General features: G+C 33.3%; 3 protein-coding genes across 3 annotated transcripts; 1 reads left to right on the plus strand and 2 right to left on the minus strand.

Moving 5' to 3' along the window:
- Positions 1 to 3,572: 3,572 nt before the first annotated feature.
- Positions 3,573 to 4,334, minus strand: LOC106685577 (pupal cuticle protein-like). The gene has a single exon (XM_014428338.1). It carries the CDS (start codon positions 4,332 to 4,334, stop codon positions 3,573 to 3,575), a length of 762 nt encoding a protein of 253 aa, XP_014283824.1.
- A 3,384-nt stretch (positions 4,335 to 7,718) lies between these two features.
- LOC106685578 (pupal cuticle protein-like) lies at positions 7,719 to 8,489 on the plus strand. Its single transcript, XM_014428339.1, has one exon. It carries the CDS (start codon positions 7,719 to 7,721, stop codon positions 8,487 to 8,489), a length of 771 nt encoding a protein of 256 aa, XP_014283825.1.
- A 4,393-nt stretch (positions 8,490 to 12,882) lies between these two features.
- On the minus strand, positions 12,883 to 13,902 carry LOC106685579 (uncharacterized). Its single transcript, XM_014428340.1, has one exon. It carries the CDS (start codon positions 13,900 to 13,902, stop codon positions 12,883 to 12,885), a length of 1,020 nt encoding a protein of 339 aa, XP_014283826.1.
- Between the last annotated feature and the right edge of the window lie 8,949 nt (positions 13,903 to 22,851).

Raw genomic sequence — 22,851 nt, forward strand, 5'->3', positions numbered from 1 at the left:
TTCTTTCTTACTTCAGAAAGAGATCAGTGTGAAGAATTCTTTCTTACTTCAGAAAGAGATCAGTGTGAAGAATTCTTTCTTACTTCAGAAAGAGACCAGTGCGAAAATTCACTCTCGCAAGACCTCAAGCCAGAAAGCCCTGCTACGTGGTGCGAAACCTTGGCTCATAATAAACAGTTTTATGGCTATTAGAGTTTTTCTTTGAATGCACCCGGACCATTTCCTTTTTATTTTTGTTTCCATATGAAAATTATATTCCTAGCACTATCTAAGCTAAATTCACTTGTTTGTCAAGCCTGTGCAAGGAATATTCAACATGAGTGAGCGAGAAGTAAGTATTTAATGAATAAGAAATATTTTTTGCAAACTATACTGCCTGAACATTGACGCTGATATCAACTTGACCTTTGAATATTGACAAAATTTGCAATGCTTGCAAATTAATTATTATTTATTCCAATATTTCGTCAATACTGAAGCGTGAATTAGGTACAGGCACGAGTAAAATTCTTATTCAAAAATAATTTTGGCTTCCCACTTACTCCCTTACAAATGAGTTAACTTTAAAAACTATGAATATCAGAGGCTGGTTTTCGGGCTTATAATCGAACGAATGATAATACCTTATTTAAATTCGATGTATTATAGACTATTACGAAGAAATATAATGTTAATAAGATGCACGGTCAGACCTCTCAAAAATTATATTTGAGTGAAAGGTATTGCAATCTACTAACTCGCCAAAATCTTATCTTCGTAAAACGTAAACACCTAACTTCGGTTAGTTGAATTAAACGAAAGGCGTCTATTTTATGTTTTTTATTATTTCACAGTAATCGGAAGATTTTAATTTTGTATTAGTCCGTTTTATGATACCTAACTACAAATAACGAACATTACAAGTCGGATAAATCTGATTATGTCCGTCACAGCTAGAATCAATAAATATTAACTATTCTAATAAAATAAATAACGGATATTTTTTGTTATAAAAAAAAGGTGGTTTCACTTTTAATTTACTGAAGAGTTAATAGGATATGTGACGACATAGCAAAAACATAAAAATAAAGAATGTTAATATTGTTGTCAATTTATCCAGAAACACAATTATATATGTTTTATAAATATAGATACTGGATTAATTTTTAAAAATTAAGATTTTTAATTTTTGTATCAACAGAAGGAAAACGCTAACCGTCACACCAGTTTCATATGTGACGTCATTTAGACAGAAACCAACAACACTTATTTAGGGATTCACACGTTTTAGCTGTTTTTAAATTATTACGTATTTGCTGTTTAAAGAATTTTCATTATTCTTTTTAAAAACAAACATGAAAAACGGTTTCATGAAAGCAGACAGTTCAAATTGTCCTATTAGATGACATCCATGTTCTATGAGATTGACAATCAAATTTAGACGGTTTTATAATTCATTCATATCATGGAACCCATTATTTTATATCGAACAAATTTCTCCGTAAGAAGGCAAAATCAATAAAATTTTAGTTACTTAAAGTTGTATTTCGTTATAAATATAACCTCTAATAAACATAAGCATCTTGCATTATGCTTACATCGATGTGTGTAATTACATGATTTTTACAAAAATATAATCTATTTTTGTGAGCTCTAACCAAATGTTTCTAGTTTTGATATCTTTTGGTACTTAGATAAACAACTTTTGAGCTGTTTTTACGGTAGCAACATTGCAATCAAGTTCAGCACAAGAACCTTTTGTGATCATTTTGTTCGGATAATTAATATTTATTGACTCAACCTGGGACGGAACTAATAAGCTATTTCGTCCATAGTGAACAAATACAAATCCAGCCTGCTAGGTGGTGTAGAGCACATGAGCAGTTGCCTTTATTGCTACATTAAAGTTCACGATCAACATCTTCCTCGCCTTCAATCTCTTTTATTTTAAGATTCGCATACGATCGTGGCCTGAATTTGGACTTTGCAATGTTCCTGCTTTTCTTACAAAATGGTAATCTTATAGTAGAAGCATATAAAAATTTTAAATATACAATTTTTTAAATATTAAAGTAAAACTTTATTCTAGTCTTCTAGTTGTTTGTGTATTATGTTCGGTAGTTTAGGGTTTGTGTATTATGTTCGGTAGTTTAGGGTTTGTGTATTATGTTAGGTAGTTTAGGGTTTGTGTATTATGTTCAGTAGTTTATGGTTTGTGTATTATGTTCGGTAGTTTAAGGTTTGTGTATTATGTTCGGTAGTTTAGGGTTTGTGTATTATGTTCGGTAGTTTATGGTTTGTGTATTATGTTCGGGTTTGTGTATTATGTTCGGTAGTTTAGGGTTTGTGTATTATGTTATGTTAGTTCTCCCAAAATGGAGAGGATCTGATTTAAAAATTTCCAAAATAGACTTTAAAGTAATTAATTTTCTTAATGAAGAGTATAACGTGAAGTCTGCAAGTAAACCAGATCATCGAAATCTTGGGATATATTTTTGACAAGTGATGTCGATTAAAAATTAAACGAAACGCGTAGCTTAGTCTTTGCAGTAGTTCAAATACTAATACTATGAAATTATTATCGAATTTAAATAATAGATTATATTTTTGTGAAGATCACTTCTATGTAAGAATAATGCAAGATACTTATATTAGAGGTTATATTTATAACGAAATACAACTTTAAGTAACTAAAATCTTATTGATCTTGCTTTCTTACGGAGAAATTTGTTCGATATAAAATAATGGGTTCCATGATATAAATGAATTATAAAACCGTCTAAATTTGATTGTCAATCTCATAGAACATGGATGTCATCTGAAAGGAAAAATTGAACTGTCTGTTTCCATGAAACCGTTTTCCATGTTAGCTTTTAAAAGAATAATGAAAATTCTTTAAACAGCTAATACGTAATTATTTAAAAACAGCTAAAAAGTGTGAATCATTAAATAAGTGTTGTTGGTTTCAGTCTAAATGACGTCACATACGAAACTAGTGTGGCGGTTAGCGTTTTCCTTCTGTTGATACAAAAATTAAAAATCTTAGTTTTTAAAAATTAATCCAGTATCTATATTTATAAAACATATATAATTGTGTTTCTGAATAAACTCACAGTAATATTAACATTATTTATTTTTTTGTTTTTGCTATCTCGTCAAATATCCTATTAACTCTTCAGTAAATTAAAAGTGAACCATTTTTTTTTTTTTTTTTAAATATCTGTTATTTATTTAATCTGAATAATTAATATTTGTTGATTCTAGTTGGGACGGACATTATCAAATTTGTCCAACGACATGTATTTACTGTGTGTTTTTTGTAGTTAGGTATCATAAAATGGACTAATACAAAAATTCAAATCTTCAGATTACTGTGAAATAACACAAAACATGACTATCACTTCTTCGTATCTCTTGATTCGTCGGCGTAATAATCATAAAAATGACTATAATTGGATTGGGTTGTAAGTTATTTTCAGAAGCGAATTGTTGATAACTATAGATTTTTAATCTTAAGGAGGTTAAAGAAAAAAAGGAACTTATAAAAATATAAATATATTTTCTAAACTTCTAAAACAGAAACATTTATTGGACTACCAGTAATTATTGTTAGAACTAGCACCATCTTTATATTGTGTCAGGCTGTTCTGATATTTAGTATTTTGGACAGCCCTTGCATACTCTGCCTGGTGAGCTGCAGCCACTGCTTTGTACTCGGCTGTGTAGGCAACTGTACCGTCGTGGTTGAGGGGAGCTGGGATTCGCGCTTCTGGGTTGTAGGTGTAGGATGGTTGTTGATTATGTTGATTTGATAGTTGCTGACTGTGCTGTGGGATAGCTGAGTGCTGGTTTTGACTGTAGTGACCTCTAGGCGAGGTGAGGTCGGGATGTGCCGCTGCTAGCCTCGCTGCTTCTTGGTACCTTTGGTACTCCGCAGTGATCGCGGCTAGGTGTGCTGCTTTGGCCTGCTGTACCTCCGTGGTCAAAGCAACGGTACCATCCTGGTTCAGCGGAGCCGGGATGTAAACTTGAGGATAATTGTTTGATTTCTCTTGGTTGTATTGAACGTAACTCTGTTGGCCCTGATTTCCCTTGTTATAGGAAGGAGACGTGAAGTCAGGATGTGCTGCTGCTAATCTCTCTGCTTCCTGAAGCCTCTTGTATTTTGCATCAAAAGCAGCTTTTTGTGCGGCTGCGGCATTTTGAACTTCAGGAGTACTGGCAACAGTACCATCGTGGTTGAGTGGTGCCGGAGGGCCATGATAGTACATCGACCGTTTGTTTCGTGTTCCTTCAACATTTTGTACAATAAATCCTGCAGACAGGACAAGAACAGTGATGTGCCTGGAGAACATGTTGGTTTGCTTCTGAAAAAAAAAATCGCTCGCTATGATATATATAGATTGTGAATTCACTCGGATGAGTGCAATGAATGGTGCAATTGAACTTAATTAGCCACAAGATTTATCTTACTGTTAGATAACGTTACAACACGCGGATAAGTTGCCTATCGAACCATCTCATGTTCTCATTACCTCTTTAATATCCTCTTCGGTCCGTTCAAGAGGATTGAATCATTAATAATTCACGGTCACAATTCTTTGTATATTTTATTAGAATGTGGGTACGCTATTATAGAACGCAACTGCTATTAAAATAATTAAAATATTTAGAAGGCGAAATACTCTATGACACATTTCCGTTCCTTTTCAGAAAGCTGCTGTTGGATGGTTCTTGTGATGACAAACTGCACCCCAGCAATTTATGCTGGTATTTAGTAAAATTATGTTCGTGAAGTACCTTTTGTCAATTAAATAAAATGAAGATGAACATACAAGAAGAGAATGCTCAAATAATTTTATATGCTTTTATTTTGATTATTATTATATATATATATATTTTTTTTTTATATGCAAAACAAAAATATAATCTTATATATAAGGAGAAAATCGTTAGAGCTGCGGTCAGTAAAGATCACAAATAAGTAAAAATGTATTTATTTGTGTCAACCTTTCGGTCAGAATTGCAAGCATTCATCAGGGCAACTTGGTGACGATCTAAGCTAAGTGCGCTAAGTGAGCCAGTGCTTTTGTTTTATAAGTTTTTACTTTGAGTTCTTCACTTACCGTACTACCATCCATCTTCTCATTTATCTATATATCCACAGTCCTTTATTTATTCATCAACAAAAAGATAATCTTATTCAATTTAACTGTAGCATGTTATTTTACTTTAGGTGTATTTATTATTATTAAATATTTATCGATTTTTTCTTATTTCTTTTTTTTTTTATTATTATTATTACTTTATATTTCTATAAATATGGCGTGAATGTGCTCTCGGATTCTTATTACTGTTATCTGCATTATTATTATTACAAAACAGAGTGTAATATAACACAATAAATAATTATTAAAAAAAAATAACTAAACTTAAAATTAATGATTATATTTAAAATCTACATCTTCAATTATGAAAATTACAATGATTAATATTTTATATGAAAAAAATTGTTATTTAAACATTTTCGAATTTTGAAAGGAAATGAAGGAATCTAAACTCTAATAATAATCGCACAATAGTTAATACCCAGGGTAAATCTATCGAGAGTATTTACTATTGCTTACTAAATAAAGAGTGTTTATTACTATGTATGTATATTTATTTACTACTATTGTTACTATATATAAGGTACTTTCTAATTTTTTGATAAGATAACAATCTATCTGGACCATCCATTGTCCAAATAGGTAGTTCTTATTAAACATTCCGGTCCCACAGATGCTTGAAGTGAAAAATTTCTATTTAAGTTTGTACTATAGTTGTAGTAAAAAGTACGGTTGATTAACATCATACACTTTATGGAACGGCAGTTACAGATCTACTGACTAAATATTACAAATTAGTGATGGAACTTTTAAAATTATTTCTAAATAACTTTGGTTAACAAACAACACGCTAGTTTAAAAATTAATTCATATAACATTTGAGAAAAGTAACATACATTAAAAAGAAACATAAAACATTCCCAAGAGGTACTTTTCGTGATTTTTGATTAGAAAAATCATAGATTCCTTCTTAAAAGTTAATTTATTTAAGTCTATCAGTTACTATCAACATCAATGTTAAGTGCTCAATCTTTCGGAATTCTTCTTCGTCCATTGTAATTTATAGATCACATGAGTACGAGAGCCAAAGAGTAAAGATTGCATTGCTCAATTGTTTTCTCACTTTATAAAGTGTGGCGTACCTAATAGCTACAGAAACTTGTAAAAATCCATTTTATGGGTTGAAAAATCTTGTGCATTGCGCGCATCACATCTCGTTCACTTATCACCCTACTTTCAATTGAAATTAATCGCTCGTTTCGGAACAGATATTTTTTATATTATTCTCTTGAAATAGATTGAAAATATATCATTGAAATGAAATATTTATACAAACATATAATATACAGAAATATATTATAATATATCGTTGGAAAGCCAAAAAATTTAGAAAAAATAATGTTTAGCATAGACAGTCGTAGACGATAATACAGAATGACAAAAGACGCCTAAATAAGGCCTCTTGATCATTGGGAGCGGAATGATGCGAATCGTGAAGAAAGGAATTCGTGAAATTTTGGAATCACCTTTGAGTCAACGACGTACCAGGCACAGGCGATAACGACGGAAAATGAAAGAGAATCACATTTACGCCAAAAGAAACGAGTTTGGTGAATTTTCTCGTTTGTGGTATTATCTTCAAAATGACAATAATCACCACTTCTTCTGTTTTCCAATAAAAACGTATGCACTTCGATAAATTCTTTTAAGTAAATTTTTCATAGTTTACTTAGCACTCTCTTTTTTGCACTCCTTCGCAACTAAATCCCAGAAAAACGGGACACACATACATAAAACTGAGGCAGTGCTGATATCTAGTAGAAAAAAGAGAGAGTTATCGATATCTTATCCAAACCATCTATTAAATATTCCGGGGTGCACATTGACGCCAGACTTCGCTCTGATGAACACTTATACAAAGTTAGCATCACAGCAACGAAAGTGAGAGTGGAAGCCTGGCAAGTGCAGTTGTACTTCCGTGAAACAGTTGAAGTGTATAGAAGAAGTACTATATGGCTTAGATGTTCACCAAGTTGCCCTGATGAATGCTTGAAATTCTGACCAAAACATAGGGCTAAATAAATATATTTTTACTTATTTGTGATCGTATATAAGATTATATTTTTGTTTTGCATTTAAAATAATTAAATAATAATGATCAAAATAAATTTATTTGAACAATCTCTTCTTGTATGTTCATCTTCATTTTATTTAATTGACAAAGAGTAATTCACGAACATAATTTTACTGCACTAGGGTGCAGTTTTTTATCACAAGAACCATCCAACAGCGGCTCTCTGAAAAGGAATGGAAATGTGTCATAGTGTATTTTGCCTTCTAAATATTTTAATTATTTTAATAGCAGTTGCGTACCAACATTCTAATAAAATATACAAAAAAATGTGGCCGTGAATTAGTAATGATTCTATCCTCTTGAACGGACCGAAGAGGATATTAGAGAGGTATTGAGAACATGAGATGGTTCGATAGGCAACATATCCGTATGTTGTAACGTTATACTGAGATAAATCTTGTGCTAATTAAGTTCAATTGCACCATTCATTGCACTCATCCGAATTCACAATCTATATATATCATAGCGAGCGATTAGTTGTTCAGAAGCAAACCAACATGTTCTCCAGGCACATCACTGTTCTAACTGTTCTTGTCCTGTCTGCAGGATTTATTGTACAAAATGTTGAAGGAACACGAAACAGACGGTCGATGTACTATCATGGCCCCCCGGCACCACTCAACCACGATGGTACTGTAGCCAGTACTCCTGAAGTTCAAAATGCCGCTGCCGCACAAAAAGCTGCTTTTGATGCAGAATACAAGAGGCTTCAGGAAGCAGAGAGATTAGCAGCAGCACATCCTGACTTCACGTCTCCTTCCTATAACAAGGGAAATCAGGGCCAACAGAGTTACGTTCAATACAACCAAGAGAAATCAAACAATTATCCTCAAGTTTACATCCCCGCTCCGCTGAACCAGGATGGTACCGTTGCTTTGACCACGGAGGTACAGCAGGCCAAAGCAGCACACCTAGCCGCGATCGCTGCGGAGTACCAAAGGTACCAAGAAGCAGCGAGGCTAGCAGCGGCACATCCCGACCTCACCTCGCCTAGAGGTCACTACACTCAAAACCAGCACTCAGCTATCGCACAGCACAGTCAGCAACTATCAAATCAACATAATCAACAACCATCCTACACCTACAACCCAGAAGCTCGAATCCCGGCTCCTCTCAACCACGACGGTACAGTTGCCTACACAGCCGAGTACAAAGCAGTGGCTGCAGCTCACCAGGCGGAATATGCAAGGGTTGTTCAAAATGCCAAATATCAGAACAGCCTGACACAATATAAAGATGGTGCTAGTTCTAACAATAATTACTGGTAGTCCAATAAATGTTTCTGTTTTAGAAGTTTAGAAAATATATTTATATTTTTATAAGTTCATTTCATTCTTTGACCTCCTGAGATTAAAAATTTTTAGTAATTAACAATCGGTTTTTCAAAATAACCTACAACCCAATCCAATATAGTCATTTTTATGAGTATTACGCCGACGAATCAAGGGAAACGAAGAAGTCATAGTCATGTTTTTTTATTATTTCACAGTAATCTGAAGATTTAATTTTTTATTAGTCCATTTTACTACAAATAACACAGAGTAAGTACATGTCGTTGGATAAATTTGAAAATGTCCGTCCCAGCTAGAATCAACAAATATTAATTATTGAGATAAAATAAATAACAGATATTTTATGTTTTAGATCAAACTTAAAAAACTAAAATGGTTTTACTTTTAACTTACTGAAGAGTAGATAAAGTATTTGACCACATAGGAAAAGAAATGAAATAATGTTAATATTATTGATGATTGTTAGTCAATCCTGAAACACAATTTTTTATTATTATAGATGCTGGATTAATTTTTAATTTTATTTAAAAAAATCAATTTGTAGCCACAACGCTAGTTTCATAAGTGACGTCATTTAGACAAAAACTAACAACCCGATTTAGCGATTCACACTATTTTAGCTGTTTTAAAATTATTATGTATTTGCTGTTTAAAGAATTTTCATTATTATATTTAAAAAACAAACAAGGAAAACGGTTTCATGAAAGTATACAGTACATATTTCCTTATCAGATTAACATGCATGTTCTATCAGATTGACAATCAAATCTAGATGGTTTCATAATTCATTGATATCATGGAACCCATTAGGTTTTAATTACCTTAAGTAGTATTTACTTATAAATATAACCTCTAATAAACATAAGCATCTTGCATTATACTTACATCGAAGTGCCCTCCACAAAAATATAACCTACGTTTAGATTCGATAATAATTATGATTTCTTTTTAGTTGGCTTTAACTAAATGTTTCAAGTTTGACATTTTTTGATACTTGGATAAACAACTTTTGAGTTATCTATATTGTAGCAATTTCGCAATCAAGTACAGCACAAGAACCATAAGAAATATAATTCATAATAGATAATTGGTAAAATAATAACGAAAAATAAATTAAACTAACACACTGAGTAGATAAACGTATTTTTATGTCGAAATGACGTCGAGTCAAAACAATAATGGGGGCTTACTTTTTTTGCGCAGTAAAAAAACAAGTTTAATGTGTAGTTTGAGACCAAATAGTGATTCTATAAAAAAAAAAAAAAGAATTAAATCAGAGGTATTATCATAATCAAATATGATATATATGACACTTTCCAAAAAACTTAAAATACTGTATTTCCCGACCATTAATTACTCATATAAAAAAATACTAAACAGAAATGAAAATAATAATTGCCTTTATTGCTACATTAAAGTTCACAATCAACATGTACACCTTAGGTTCATAATTGTTTTACCACTCAGAGTAGTGATTACATTAAGTTAACTTGTTAAATATATTTATTATAGGTTTGTCATAGGCTGGTCAGGATAATTATCTGTATAAAAATGAAATCGATTCCGTCATTTGCTGCATTTACTTTGTTTTCTATGAATTTTAGCACACAACTACCAATCTCATTTCCTACACGCTCCGCTTCGCTTTACTTTGATACTTAACAAGTTACATCAAGTCAAAAATTGTTAAGGTCCAAATATGTCACTGTTTAAGAAAAAAAACGACTTATAACTTGTTGCAAACCAATACATTTCACTATTCAAGAAAACGATTCGAAAAAAAAAAATCACAATATTTTGAAACCGGATGGTTTAATAACAGCTGTTCTCCGGTGGAAAATTGTAGAAACTTAATACGTGCCGTTCTTTATGGTGAAACTATACCATCTTGGAACTCATTAAGTAAAACATCCAAATAATACTTTTTTATAAGCCTAAGTTGAGTGTGTGGGCGAAGCATGGTCTTTCGGATGTGAAGTTACGCAAGTTAAGGAACCGGTATTATAAATTTAAACAATTGCCCCTTGTCCAACTATAGGTTCAGTCACTTTAGACATATGATTGCATATGTCCACATTCCCTTACAATTTTATAGAAAAAGGAACCCAATAAAAACGACTAGGTTCTGAGAGACCCTTCTAACAGCCTTTTCAAGCCCTTAGTATCCTATATCAATAGCAATGGCTGACACTTAGGCAGGTACATGCTGTCATCTCACAATGGACTTGCATCAGTCTAACTATTTTATGTTTAACACATGAAAGTTAGTTTCCAATTTCTTGGAAGCCTCAACCCTGCTTCTAGTCACGCCTTTTTCCCCTTCCCAGATATTTACTTCTAATTTCATAGGCTCTCTGGGCTCCGCCTAATTTCCTAAATTATATGATTGGTCCAAACCCCTACTCCTATTTCACTATTCTTCCTACCCCCTCTTCTCAAGTGTTAATATATATTTCCTAGACTAGATAGCTAAGTAAGAAGATAGAGACTGAGTATTCTTGTAAATATGTTAGAATAAAGTCATTTTAGTCTTCACTGATTTTTGTGTTATGTAATTCGCATTTCAAGCGGTCACGCATCCAAGTACAGACCACGCTCGACATTGATTATCTTTGCCTCGTCCCTAATGTTTTCCAATTTGAAGGCTAATATTTTTTTTCATATACGTCCTCATTTTGAAAAATCCTCACTACATTCATACATACCAATGTTCATCAACGCTTCAGATACTAACAGCGCTGGCATACCACAGCATTACGAAAGCCCACGTACTGATTTTTAAAAATACTAGGATTTTAGAAAATGAAAAATTAACAAAACCAATAAGTTAAAGGAAACAATTAATATAACAAAATACAAAAAAAAATATGGGTAATTACAAAACGATGTCAAAGACATGAAAAAAATTATGCAAACAAAAAATAAATTGCAGTAAGAACAGCCTAAAATTTACTATAGTCTTAAAAAATAAAATCATAATGAAAATAAATTAATAATTGTTTTATATATAATTTTTTCACTTTCTTTAAACTGGTTTTTATTGTTTACATAAAATAAATTGTATTTAAGTTAAGCCTCAAAAAACTCTTTATTATTTCTTTTTAACAATGCAGTGAGCCTAAAGGACAATTTTAATATAAATTTATACCTCACATCCACTAATTTAAATCTTTTTGCAGGCTATTCTGCCCAGTCATTAATTTCATTCAAATTACCCTCTTATCTCACTTTTCCATTAATTTTAAGGACTTTTAATTACAGATTAACTTAACACTACCACTTTCTTATCATACAATATTTTTTGAAAAAATATATCAAATACTTAAGTATACATAATACCAATGGACTGATACAGGTAATAGACTATCAAAGAGAGGTTTCAGTGCATTAATCAGTGCATAACTTTACATAGTGGCATTGTATAAACTGCTCCACTGTACTATGGATTTTTCATTAGAGGTTTTCTAGGAAACAAATCAGCACAACTTTCCTGAAACTTTTTGTATAACTTTAAGTGGCGTGTAATTCGGTAATCGCAAATAATGTTAAAAGGTAATATTATGTTGTAGAACTTTTTTTGAAACTTATGTTTTCCATGTCATAAAAAATGGATTTAAAAAAAAGGGCATCAATAAGTCTCTGCTCTGAAATATAGAAATATTTTGAATCTTGTTTACGTACCTGCGAAAAGTTTTTCACACTTCAAAATAAGTTGACTAGAATACCTATTAGTTTTAAATTTTTTAATTCTTTTGAATTGGTACAAAAAATATCATAAATAATAATGAAAATTGTTTAATAATTTTATACATTTTATAGAAAGATATGATCTTTTAGCCTAGGCGCATATTGGGACGCGTTTGAAGTAACGCTGCAAAAATGTCACGACCGGAACTACACTATGCGTACCATATTGGAACGCAGCTTTTCTCTGACTTGTTCAGTAGACGGGTTTCATTTATTTAATTCAAATTTGTTTTCTGATTACAAGTATAGATAAAAGATGATTTATTCGAAAATTGTAAATATTTAAACTGATGAAATTAAACTGATCAAATTTATGAAGCAAGAAACGCAATATGCGCCTAGCCTAACATATTGGAGGAGGAAGCTAAAGTTTCTGTTAATCAATTAAAAAATATATCTAATAGTAAGTTTAAATAAATGTACTATTACACATATTTATAAAACATTATACTTTATTATCACATTTATAATATACATTTATTATTACTGACTCTCCCATTGTACATATAGAACAGATGGATTTGTATTTATATTATATATTGGTATCGTACGAATATTATTAATACTAATAGAATTTCACAGTCGATTATTTACAAAATAAATTGGCAATTTTCCTATAGAATTAATAATGTCCGTACTTGAGAGTAGGGTGAGATCGGGAAGAAGCTACACTGGTGGAGTACTTGGCCCTCAGAGCAGCCCTGGAGTACTCGGCCTGGTGAGCGGCAGCCACTGCTTTGTACTCTTCTGTGTGAGCGACCGTGCCGTCGTGGTTGAGGGGGGCTGGGACGTGAGCCACAGGGGTGTGGCTGTAAGAAGGTTCTTGGCTGTACTGCGCCACGTTCAGTTGGTTATGGCTGTACAAGTCGTCATTTTGTTGAATGTTGTAAGCTGGATAGGAGTCTTCTTTAAGATATTGACCGTTGTTGTGTTCTAGGTTATAGTCGTATACACCTGATTGGTCATACCCATCGTCCTGTTGATGTGAGTCGTACTGCCTAGTTTCGTATTGATCATGAGAACTCAGATCGGGGTGGGCATCTGCGAGATTTTTAGCTTCTTGGAGCATCTGATGCTGCTTGTTATAAGCGGCGTAATGTGCAGCGATAGCTTGTTCGATTTCGGGAGTGTTAGCGACTGTCCCGTCGTGGTTGAGGGGAGCAGGTTGGTAGTGTCTGATCGACCTTCTATGTCTTCCGTGGTTCTTGCTCCGGGCTGCTTCAAGAGCGGCCGCGATGGCGTTGTACTCTGGGGTATGAGGAACTCCTTGTGCATGCTGGTTGTAGGGGAGAGTATACTGAGCCTGTTCGGTCTCGTAGGAATGCTCTCCGTCTTCGTGTTGTGTGCTATATTCTACGCTCCCTTGGGATTTATATTCCGGAGGAGAAGTGAGGTCGGGATGTGCTTTTGCTAGGTCCTCAGCAGCCTGAAGCCTCTGGTACTCTTCTAAGTAGGCGGCATTGTGGACGGCACTCGCTTCGTGGAACTCGGGCGTGAAGGCGACAGTGCCGTCGTGGTTGAGTGGTGCCGGAGGCCCGCGGTAGGGGACTTCCTTTCCCGTAATATGTGTGACATCACCCTGGAAGTCGAAGCCTGCTGCTATATTGCAAGCTATAGCGATAAGAACTAGAGAAGAGAACATGTTGGTCTGTGCCTACTGTCGGGTGGAACCGCTCTATATATGCCTCCTCTCTCCCCTGCTAGTGGTGCAATTCCTACTAATTATTTCATAGCATCTCGACTGGCATACTCGATATCGTAGTCAACTGCTCTTCTTCATATTTAGATCATCTAAATTGAATTTATTTTAACATAAACTGAAGTTCAATCTAATTTTTATATTTAGAACATTCTATTCAATGTCGATAAATACATTTTTGTGAGATTATTATTTAAAAATCATTATGGGAGCATTTGATGTAAATATGCTAAATTTTTGTTGAAAATGTTGATTAGTAACACTTATTTGACAAGAGAAAAATTAAATATTTAAATAAACTGAATAAACTTTTGGGTGTAGAATTATAATTTTCCAAACAAAACTTTACTTTTTATTATTGAATATATTAACCTGTATATAATAGAACTTCTATGATATATAATAAAATGTTCCTCATTTATATCTAATTATTTTTTTATATTCATCTCCACCTGTCAAAGATAAAAGTGACAAACGACAAATATGATGATCAGAAGATCGTTATGGAGCAGCAGGCGCGAGGATGTATTTATTTTTTTTAATATAGAAATGAAGCATATCGAAAAACCGAGTGATCCAAATGCCAAAAAAAGAAATAAAGCCCATCTCATTTTGGCCAAAACCGTATGATTATCTATATTTTTTTAATTACACGCTAAGAAGCTCAAGATAAAACAATGTTCAAAATTGTTAAATAAAAATAATTTTTTTATAATTAAAAAAATCAAAGTCCAGGTTTGGCAGAACCGTAATGTTTCTGTCCAACTGTTTGTAATGCAGTTGAACTCCTCTTGCGTAAAAACAAATTAAACAGTATAGGGTTCTTTCTTCTTATGTTCCATCTAAAAACTTTACAAAGTTATACAAGTATTGAAAATAAAATAAATATTGTCAATTTGGGTGTGGCAGTTAATAAATCACTGAAAACCTTTCCACAATTAAAAAAAATCACTGTATCATCTAGAGACAATTCAAAACAAGGCTTGAAAAAAAAACAAAAAACTGATGCCGACAGCAAAAATATAGTTGAGGCGAGATATCACTAGAAGAATATTTTGATTTTCTCTTATTAATACAAAAATCGCGCTATTGATTTTTTTTTAATTAGGAGGAATCACGATTCCGAAGACTTTTTATTTCACCTGATGCTAATTTCTCATATTTTTATGCCCCATTCGAAAACTGGGTAGTTTTAAAACAGTAATAAAATACATCAAACTTGAAAAATACGATCCCTGAACAGTATTTTATCATATCTAACCAAATAGCTTAGCAGGCGGACGGATTGTTTTTAGTAGATATTTGGATCTTTTAGTTATAGGGGTTATAATTTTATCTTTCGTCGATCAGAACGATCTATCATTGAAAATATTAAACCAAAATTAATAATTATTACGTTTTATGATTTGCCAGATAATCAAATGAATCATTCTTTTACCTTTTTATATTAATAAATAAAGTAGAAGATTCTGTTTGTTTCAAAGCAAAAATATCAGAAACTACCAGCCCGATTCGGAAAATTCGACTTATGTTAGACTGGAAGTTCGTTGAGGAGGGCTATAACATAAGGCTAACAACTACTAGAGCCGTAACTATATAATAAAAAGTTTGCGAATACACCTTTCCGTAATCGTTTGTCATAACAAGTTCATAACCGTGAAGACTAGTGTACCAAACTTTTTTATAATTATTGTAAAAAAAACTTAGTATTTTAACATATAAAATCGTATTTCCAAAAAAAAAAAATTATAAAATTAATCTGAAAAAGTGCAACTTTATTACCGATCGCTGCAAAAATGTACAAGGCTTTGCCAAAATCTTTTTAGGGAGGTCAGAAACTATTTTAGGGTATTTTTAGACAAATTTCAGCTCATCCAAATAGCTATTATAAAATAATACATAATAAATAATAATAATAATTATTATAATTATTTAATAATAATAATAAAGGCAAGGGGAAATCAAAGGTTTGATGCCGGTACCAGCAATCATTCTCTACAATACATCAGTCCAGTGACGCCTCTCCAAATCTAAATCTACCAAATCTGCCTTAATGCAATCCTCCCAATTTGATAACGTTTTTTATATTTTCACATTTTTGGAGCTAAAAACTAATATTTTCGGTTTCTCTTCCACGATTTTTTTTTTTTTTTTAAGTCTCAATCTTTAGTCTAAATTAAACAAGAGTAGATTTCCTTTATTTTTCTACCCTATGATTGTTTTTGTTCCGCGTATTGCCCAACATAGATAGGGATCTTTGGGGAATGTTTCGGTGAAGTTTTGAAAAAACTATGATTTCATTTCGAATTTTGACTTTGCCCGATGGAATTTTAAGAAAATCAAAACAATTTTTTGACTTGAAATCCCGAATAACTTCTATTATATTTAAATTAAATTTTAAATAAATTATCTAAATGCTTCAATCAAGATCTATTTTCTGGCCCTATTTTGGCTCACCTACGTTCAGTTTCATAACACAAGTATCATAGTTGGAATTAGAATTAAGCGTTTTCAAGTTTTGAGGTTTAATATAAAAACAATTATTTTTAAGGCCTCTAAAAAAAATTGATGTGCTAAGTAGAAATTCGTAAGGAGTACACTTTAAGGAATAAAAAATTTTCTGAACTTACAAAATATTTCACCGAAAATCCTTTCTGGTCTTGACTGATATACGATGCGCGTGATGAAAATAAAATAATGAGAACAAACATGTAGGAAATTTTCTCTTGTTTAATTAACTATATTTTTATAAAAATTTAAGCTTTTCGTGTTATGGAAGAGAGGCTGATTATATTTACCGTATGCAGTTCCCTTAGTTCATGGCCGTCTATAGCTCAGCTGAAAGGTTGAAGCGTAGGTCTTTGCAACCTGGGAGCTTAGGCGGCGCCGGTTTGAAACCGGCCTAGGGTATCGATTTTTTCATTGATGTGGCGGTCCCACATAATGAAGACTTGATCCCCAACCATAGTTAGAACAGGTTAGTAAACTCTAGATAACCAACCCCCCAATGTGTCAGAAATGACAAGGAAGCCACATTTCTCGTACGTTATTTTTCATTTTGTTATTTTTTATTTCTGTTATTTTATTTTTAAAGTATTCCTTTTTTTTTATTTCTCAGGAATTTATATGTCTCACTCTTTAAGGCCCAGAAATAAGAAACACTGTTTTCGCTAAGATTATAGAGAGTTTTTAACTTAGCGGCTTTTCTTTGTTGGCACATATAAAGACAGTCTTCTATTCAGCTACAGTTTTTTTTTTTACTTTATCTTTCTCCGGGACACAATTACCGACCTCTTTAACATTTGCTCTGAGTCGTACCAATAACTTTTCAATATCCTCACGATCCTGATCATCTAATGGTTTTAAAGCTCCAAATGTATTTTTGATTTCCAGCGCGAATTTATTTACGCCTGATGGGGTTTTTAATTTCTTCAGAACAAAATTTTAGAACACACTCCGCTTTCATCTTTCTTCTTTATATTACGTTTTTGTCAAGTTTTCACAATTAATTATTTAGTGCCGGGCCAACATTTTGCCCCGCGATAGGATCTCAGGTTAATATTCCATCAATGATGTGCCAAGGCGTGGTCGATTTGATTTTAGGTTTATGTATCCGATGATTTCCTCATTTATATATATATTTTTTCGCACCCACCTGTAAAGATTTTAATGGGTATTTGGTACGTACATATAGGATGTATGCTATATGTATAGCTATATATATACTTCTTCTCTTCAAATATTTGCGTTCGCATCTTCTAATATTATTTTCATACGGTTTCGCGGTAATTAATCGTTAACCTCCTCCGGTTTATCATATAATTCTCATTTAATTTCTTCATCGCAGTCTTCGGCAGGAGAATGAATGTTTATCAGCACGATTTTAAATCAACGTTACCGAAATATTGCCACCGATATCCTATCACGATACAACTTTACATCCCTCAGCGCGGAAAGCAATCTTTTCCTTATGAGAAACGATTAACTAACAAATAATTACCACTTCTCCCCCCCCCGTACCAAATAGTGTACTTCCCTTCCTTTAACGAACCCACACTTGGTCAGCGAACCTCTTGCAGCGTCACGATATCTAAATTGTGTCCGTTAACCTCGTTTGCGACCGATTTTAACGCACCACCGGAATTTAAACTTCTTACTTTCCACGTCCCTAAACTTAAAACTCAAATTTTCAACTTACCCTATGAATCCCCTGAAATGGTTCCTACTTGGAGGCCCAAATGGGGGACTCGTAATAAACTTTGGATAGTTTGCCTTTTATCTCAGGAGGATCCATGACTATTTTCGGTATTTTGTGAATTACAGAATATGTGAGTAGGGTCATTAATGCTATACCACACCTTCTAGCTACCCGAGGAGACCCCTCTCATTTTTTGTCATCGAGTTCATCGGACTTAGCCAGAAAGAACTTTGAAGTAATTTCCACTGACCATTCCCATATCCAACACCCCTGGAACCCTCCCATACGCGGTAATGAGCCCGCTCGAATAACAAGTTTTCCCTAATAATTATTATAAAGGCTTAGCGAACCCCAAGGTTCGATGCCGATACCACTAATCTCTCTCTATCCAGTGATGTCCCTCAAAATCAAATCTACTTAATCAGTCTCAATGCAATCTTCCCATTTACGTTTCGGTTTACCCCTGGGACGTTTACCCGTCGGTTCAGTGGTTATAAACATTTTGGGGATTCATTCGTTACGAAGTTCTACAACCTTACACACTCATCTTATTCTCCGCAATGCAATAACCTGAATGATATTTACCGGGAATTAAATTTTATATTTTCTATAGTAAATAAAAAAAAATATTACTAACAAAATAATGCCAATATTTACAAATAATACATACGGACAATATAATATGTATTCCGTCTGAAAATTGAAAAGCAGGTTGAATTGATGGTATTTGAACGAATTAAGGGAACGAAAGAAGCTGACTAGTTTAAACTATATTCCATTTTTTAAAAATCAATTCGTATAATAATTGACTAGAGCTATTTACATTGTGGCAAGTTAAATCATATAGACAATGATCCGAATAAAAATGTAAAAATACATACTTTTACGTACAAAATATGGATAGATTTTTTGCTTCTTTTTTTATCTTCCTTATTCCCTACTTTTCCCTAGTAATGCATTTGAAAATAAATTAACTTTTTTTTCGGCTCATTCTACTATATATAACCTTATTATTTAAATATATTTTAAAATACCCTGACTTTGTGTTATTATAATAATTTCATGAGTTTTCATGGGTTTTCGTAAAATTCCCAGAATTGAGATGATTTTTCATAAAATACTCTGGTTTTCGATGTTTTTCATAATGTATGTTTGAAAATAGATTTGAGTACTGAGGCGAAAATGAAAATATTTGAAAATGGCCAATAGAATAGGCAGAAAGGTTACACAAATGTGAAGTAAAAAAATCACACCATATTTATTTTATTTTATTTTTATACTCGCTAAAGGTTTAGATAATGAAGGAATAAGAAATATTCAGTAGATCTCAGCAAAAATATTATTAAAGCTTGACAAATATAGGATTGCATTTTATTTATATTTAATTTATAGTTAAGATGACACATCGGCGAAAAAAGAACGATGATGAAAATAAATAAATCTTTGAAAAAATATGTACGAGTTTGTTCACACTCTAGCTGCAGCACTGAAACTAAATTTAAAATTAAAAAGCTTAGATCAGATTTACTAAATGTATTATAATGTACAGTTGTAAATAGCAATAAATAAATATTTAAATTTTAAAAAAATTAAAAAGGACACTGAGAGAACGTGTATCTGCATATAATAGAACCATGGATGCTTATGTTTCCCCCAAATAAGATTTGATGAACGACACCTCCTTCACCAAACTAGTGATTTAGTGTTCACTAGTCTTACGTCAATTTTGTTAATGCGTGAGCTATTAATAACGAGTAACTAAATTATTCATAGAATTATACAATGGATCACTGAGTACTTAGAATGTAACCACTGTGCGAATATTTGGACTAATTAGATCCGATTGCAACGACCGCAGGAGTGGGAAGGTTTATATAAATATCCTAGCGGTCAGTGTCAACCATAAACCAACATGATCTCCTCCAGTACAGTCCTAGTTCTCACCCTCAGTTTGGCAGCGGGCTTCTCGATAAGGAGTGATGTAACTCGCTCCAAACGGGACGCACCGTACCGCGGCCCGCCCGCTCCACTCAACCACGATGGGACGGTGGCCTTCACGGCAGAGTTCCAGCAGGCGAATGAAGTCCACAATGCGGCCTATGCCGAAGTATACCAGAGGCTTCAAGCAGCAGAGGCCCTTGCGGCAGCCCACCCAGATCGTACCTCTCCGCCGTCCAAGGATTACAACCCTCAGGATAACGGACAGTACAACCCCCACAATAATGGACAGCTCGCACCTCATCAGGAAGACGACGGACAATACAGGCCTCACCTCTACGAGAATACACAGTCCACTCAACAGTACAGCTCACCTTCATACGTATCGCAACAACCTCAAGTTTCTTACAACCAAGGAGCTACACAACAATACTATAACCCAGTTGCCTACAACGCAGCCCCTTACCACCCTACAACACAGCACAATCAGCAGCAATATACCCCAGCCCCACAGAACTCACACCACGTTCCGGCACCTCTGAACCCGGATGGTACAGTCGCACACACTCCAGAGTACATTGCCCTAGCCGCATCTCTTCAAAACTCCCACCAACAAATTCTAACCAGACATCGAAGATCCTCGAACCTCTACCACGGACCCCCGGCCCCGCTCAACCATGACGGCACAGTCGCAAACACACCTGAGATAGAGCATGCCATTGCAGTCCACAAAGCTGCATATGACCAAGAATACCAAAAGCTTCAATCCGTAGCCCATCAGGACGGAGGTTACAGCCAATATGTGTCCCAGCAGGAAGATGACGGACAGTATAAACCTCACCTTTACGACAATGTAGATTACAACTCACATGAAGATCACTTTTATAACCATAATGACCACATCAGCAAAGAACCTTCCTACGCCTACAATCCAGAGGCTCACATCCCAGCTCCCCTCAACCACGATGGTACGGTCGCTCACACAGCCGAGTACAAAGCGGTTGCTGCAGCTCACCAGGCAGAACATGAAAAAGCTCACCACAGCGTCAAGTTTCAAATTATTTCTCCCCACTCTAGTCTTAGCAACAGCTATTGGTAGGCTGTACATTAATCTTTGTATATACATGATATAAAAATAAATTATTGTTGAGGATTTGTACTATTCTTCTCACCTCTAAATACTTAATTTATTGCTCTTAATTAATATGTATTTTCATACGTATCAACCAAAGATGGGTGTATCTATTTCTTATTCCTGCATAATACAAAAAACGTTTAGTTTAGTCCTAAATTGGATAGTACATCTTGGAAACATACAATCACTGAATTTTAAGAAAATAAAAATGAAGATGCATCTCTTGAAGTAAGATTTAATCGAAAACAGGAAGCATATCATTTATTGGTCACATATACAGTTAAAATCTTCATACATATTAATGATTTATACGGCCTCTGGCTACATTAATATGTTGCGGGTAATTTAATTTCAATTAACAAATTAAATGGAGTTTTTTTAAAACCAATTGAATGATTAGACCAGTTGAACCATCAGTTGATCTTCCTTGATATTTGAATCATTGACTGGTTTTAATAACCTTTCGAGATGTTATTAAAAGTATTTAATTTGGAGTATCCAGAAAATAGCCGTTTTAATTTTTTTTTTTTTAAATATTTTTATTCAGGGTTTTATCCTCGATCTTTTATTCAAATTTTAATATGTCCAGTGTTAATGTCAGATCGTAAGGGCTTAGAGTATTTGGCATTTGAGATATTCAGATTGGTAATGCTGATTTACCCTGTTTCATTTGTTGCTCTAATACCCTTCCAACCTTGGAATTCCTTATCTTCAATCACATACTGTTCATCGAATTCCCGAAGAATAACAATTAAAAGCTTCAAACAAAATTGTAAATTGATATGAAGAAAGATGCTATGTAACATAAATATTATTTGATGTTTTCAATATTTATGTATAATCTGTAGATATCTAATTATGCTCATACAATCATTTTTTTCTTTTAATTTATTATTATTATAATATACCTTAAGATTTATGATTTGTTAGAGGCTTTATTTTTTATTCTATTTATTTATTATCATATTTTTTCTTACCTTTGATGATTTCGATTTTATTTTATACTATTAAATATGTACATAAAATAATTGTTCCTTTTTGTTAATTATTTTAGGTTCATCTGTGTTCGATTATTTTTCATTTACATGTGGTTGTTTCATGATACATGGTTTTCTTTCATTTTTTATTTTATATATCGTTATTTACCTTTTACTTTATTTCTTCTCCAATTTATTATTTTAGTTATATAAGTTCAATTTTATTTTATTTTATTATACCCTAAGGCACTTATCCCCTTTGCCGACGCCTGTAATATTATTCTAAAGGGACTAGTCCCAGAATTAATAAAGATAATTATTATTATATTAAATATTTGTTACAATATAGTTACTAAAATTATTTTCGTTACCAATTTAAATAAAAACGTTGATGATACCGATCAGTTGGATAGCAGAGACTTTTAGTCTTCTCTGGTGGAACGTATCTCATTACCCGGCTTTTAAAAAGGAATAGAATAGGGAGCACTTTATTCGTCTTGTTTTCTGTTGCGCGTGACTCCTTATCAGATAAAGTCTTTTCCCGATAAGAATCCGGGACTAGTTTCCAAGAAAGACCTCGCTCAATCAGCAATTTACCAAATGATCACTTTTCCGCCCTCGTTTCTCCAAACCTTTGAACTGTC

Source organism: Halyomorpha halys, unplaced genomic scaffold (assembly GCF_000696795.3).
Source record: "Halyomorpha halys isolate HHAL.00 unplaced genomic scaffold, Hhal_1.1 Scaffold712.1, whole genome shotgun sequence".
In the NCBI taxonomy this organism is placed as follows: domain Eukaryota; kingdom Metazoa; phylum Arthropoda; class Insecta; order Hemiptera; family Pentatomidae; genus Halyomorpha; species Halyomorpha halys.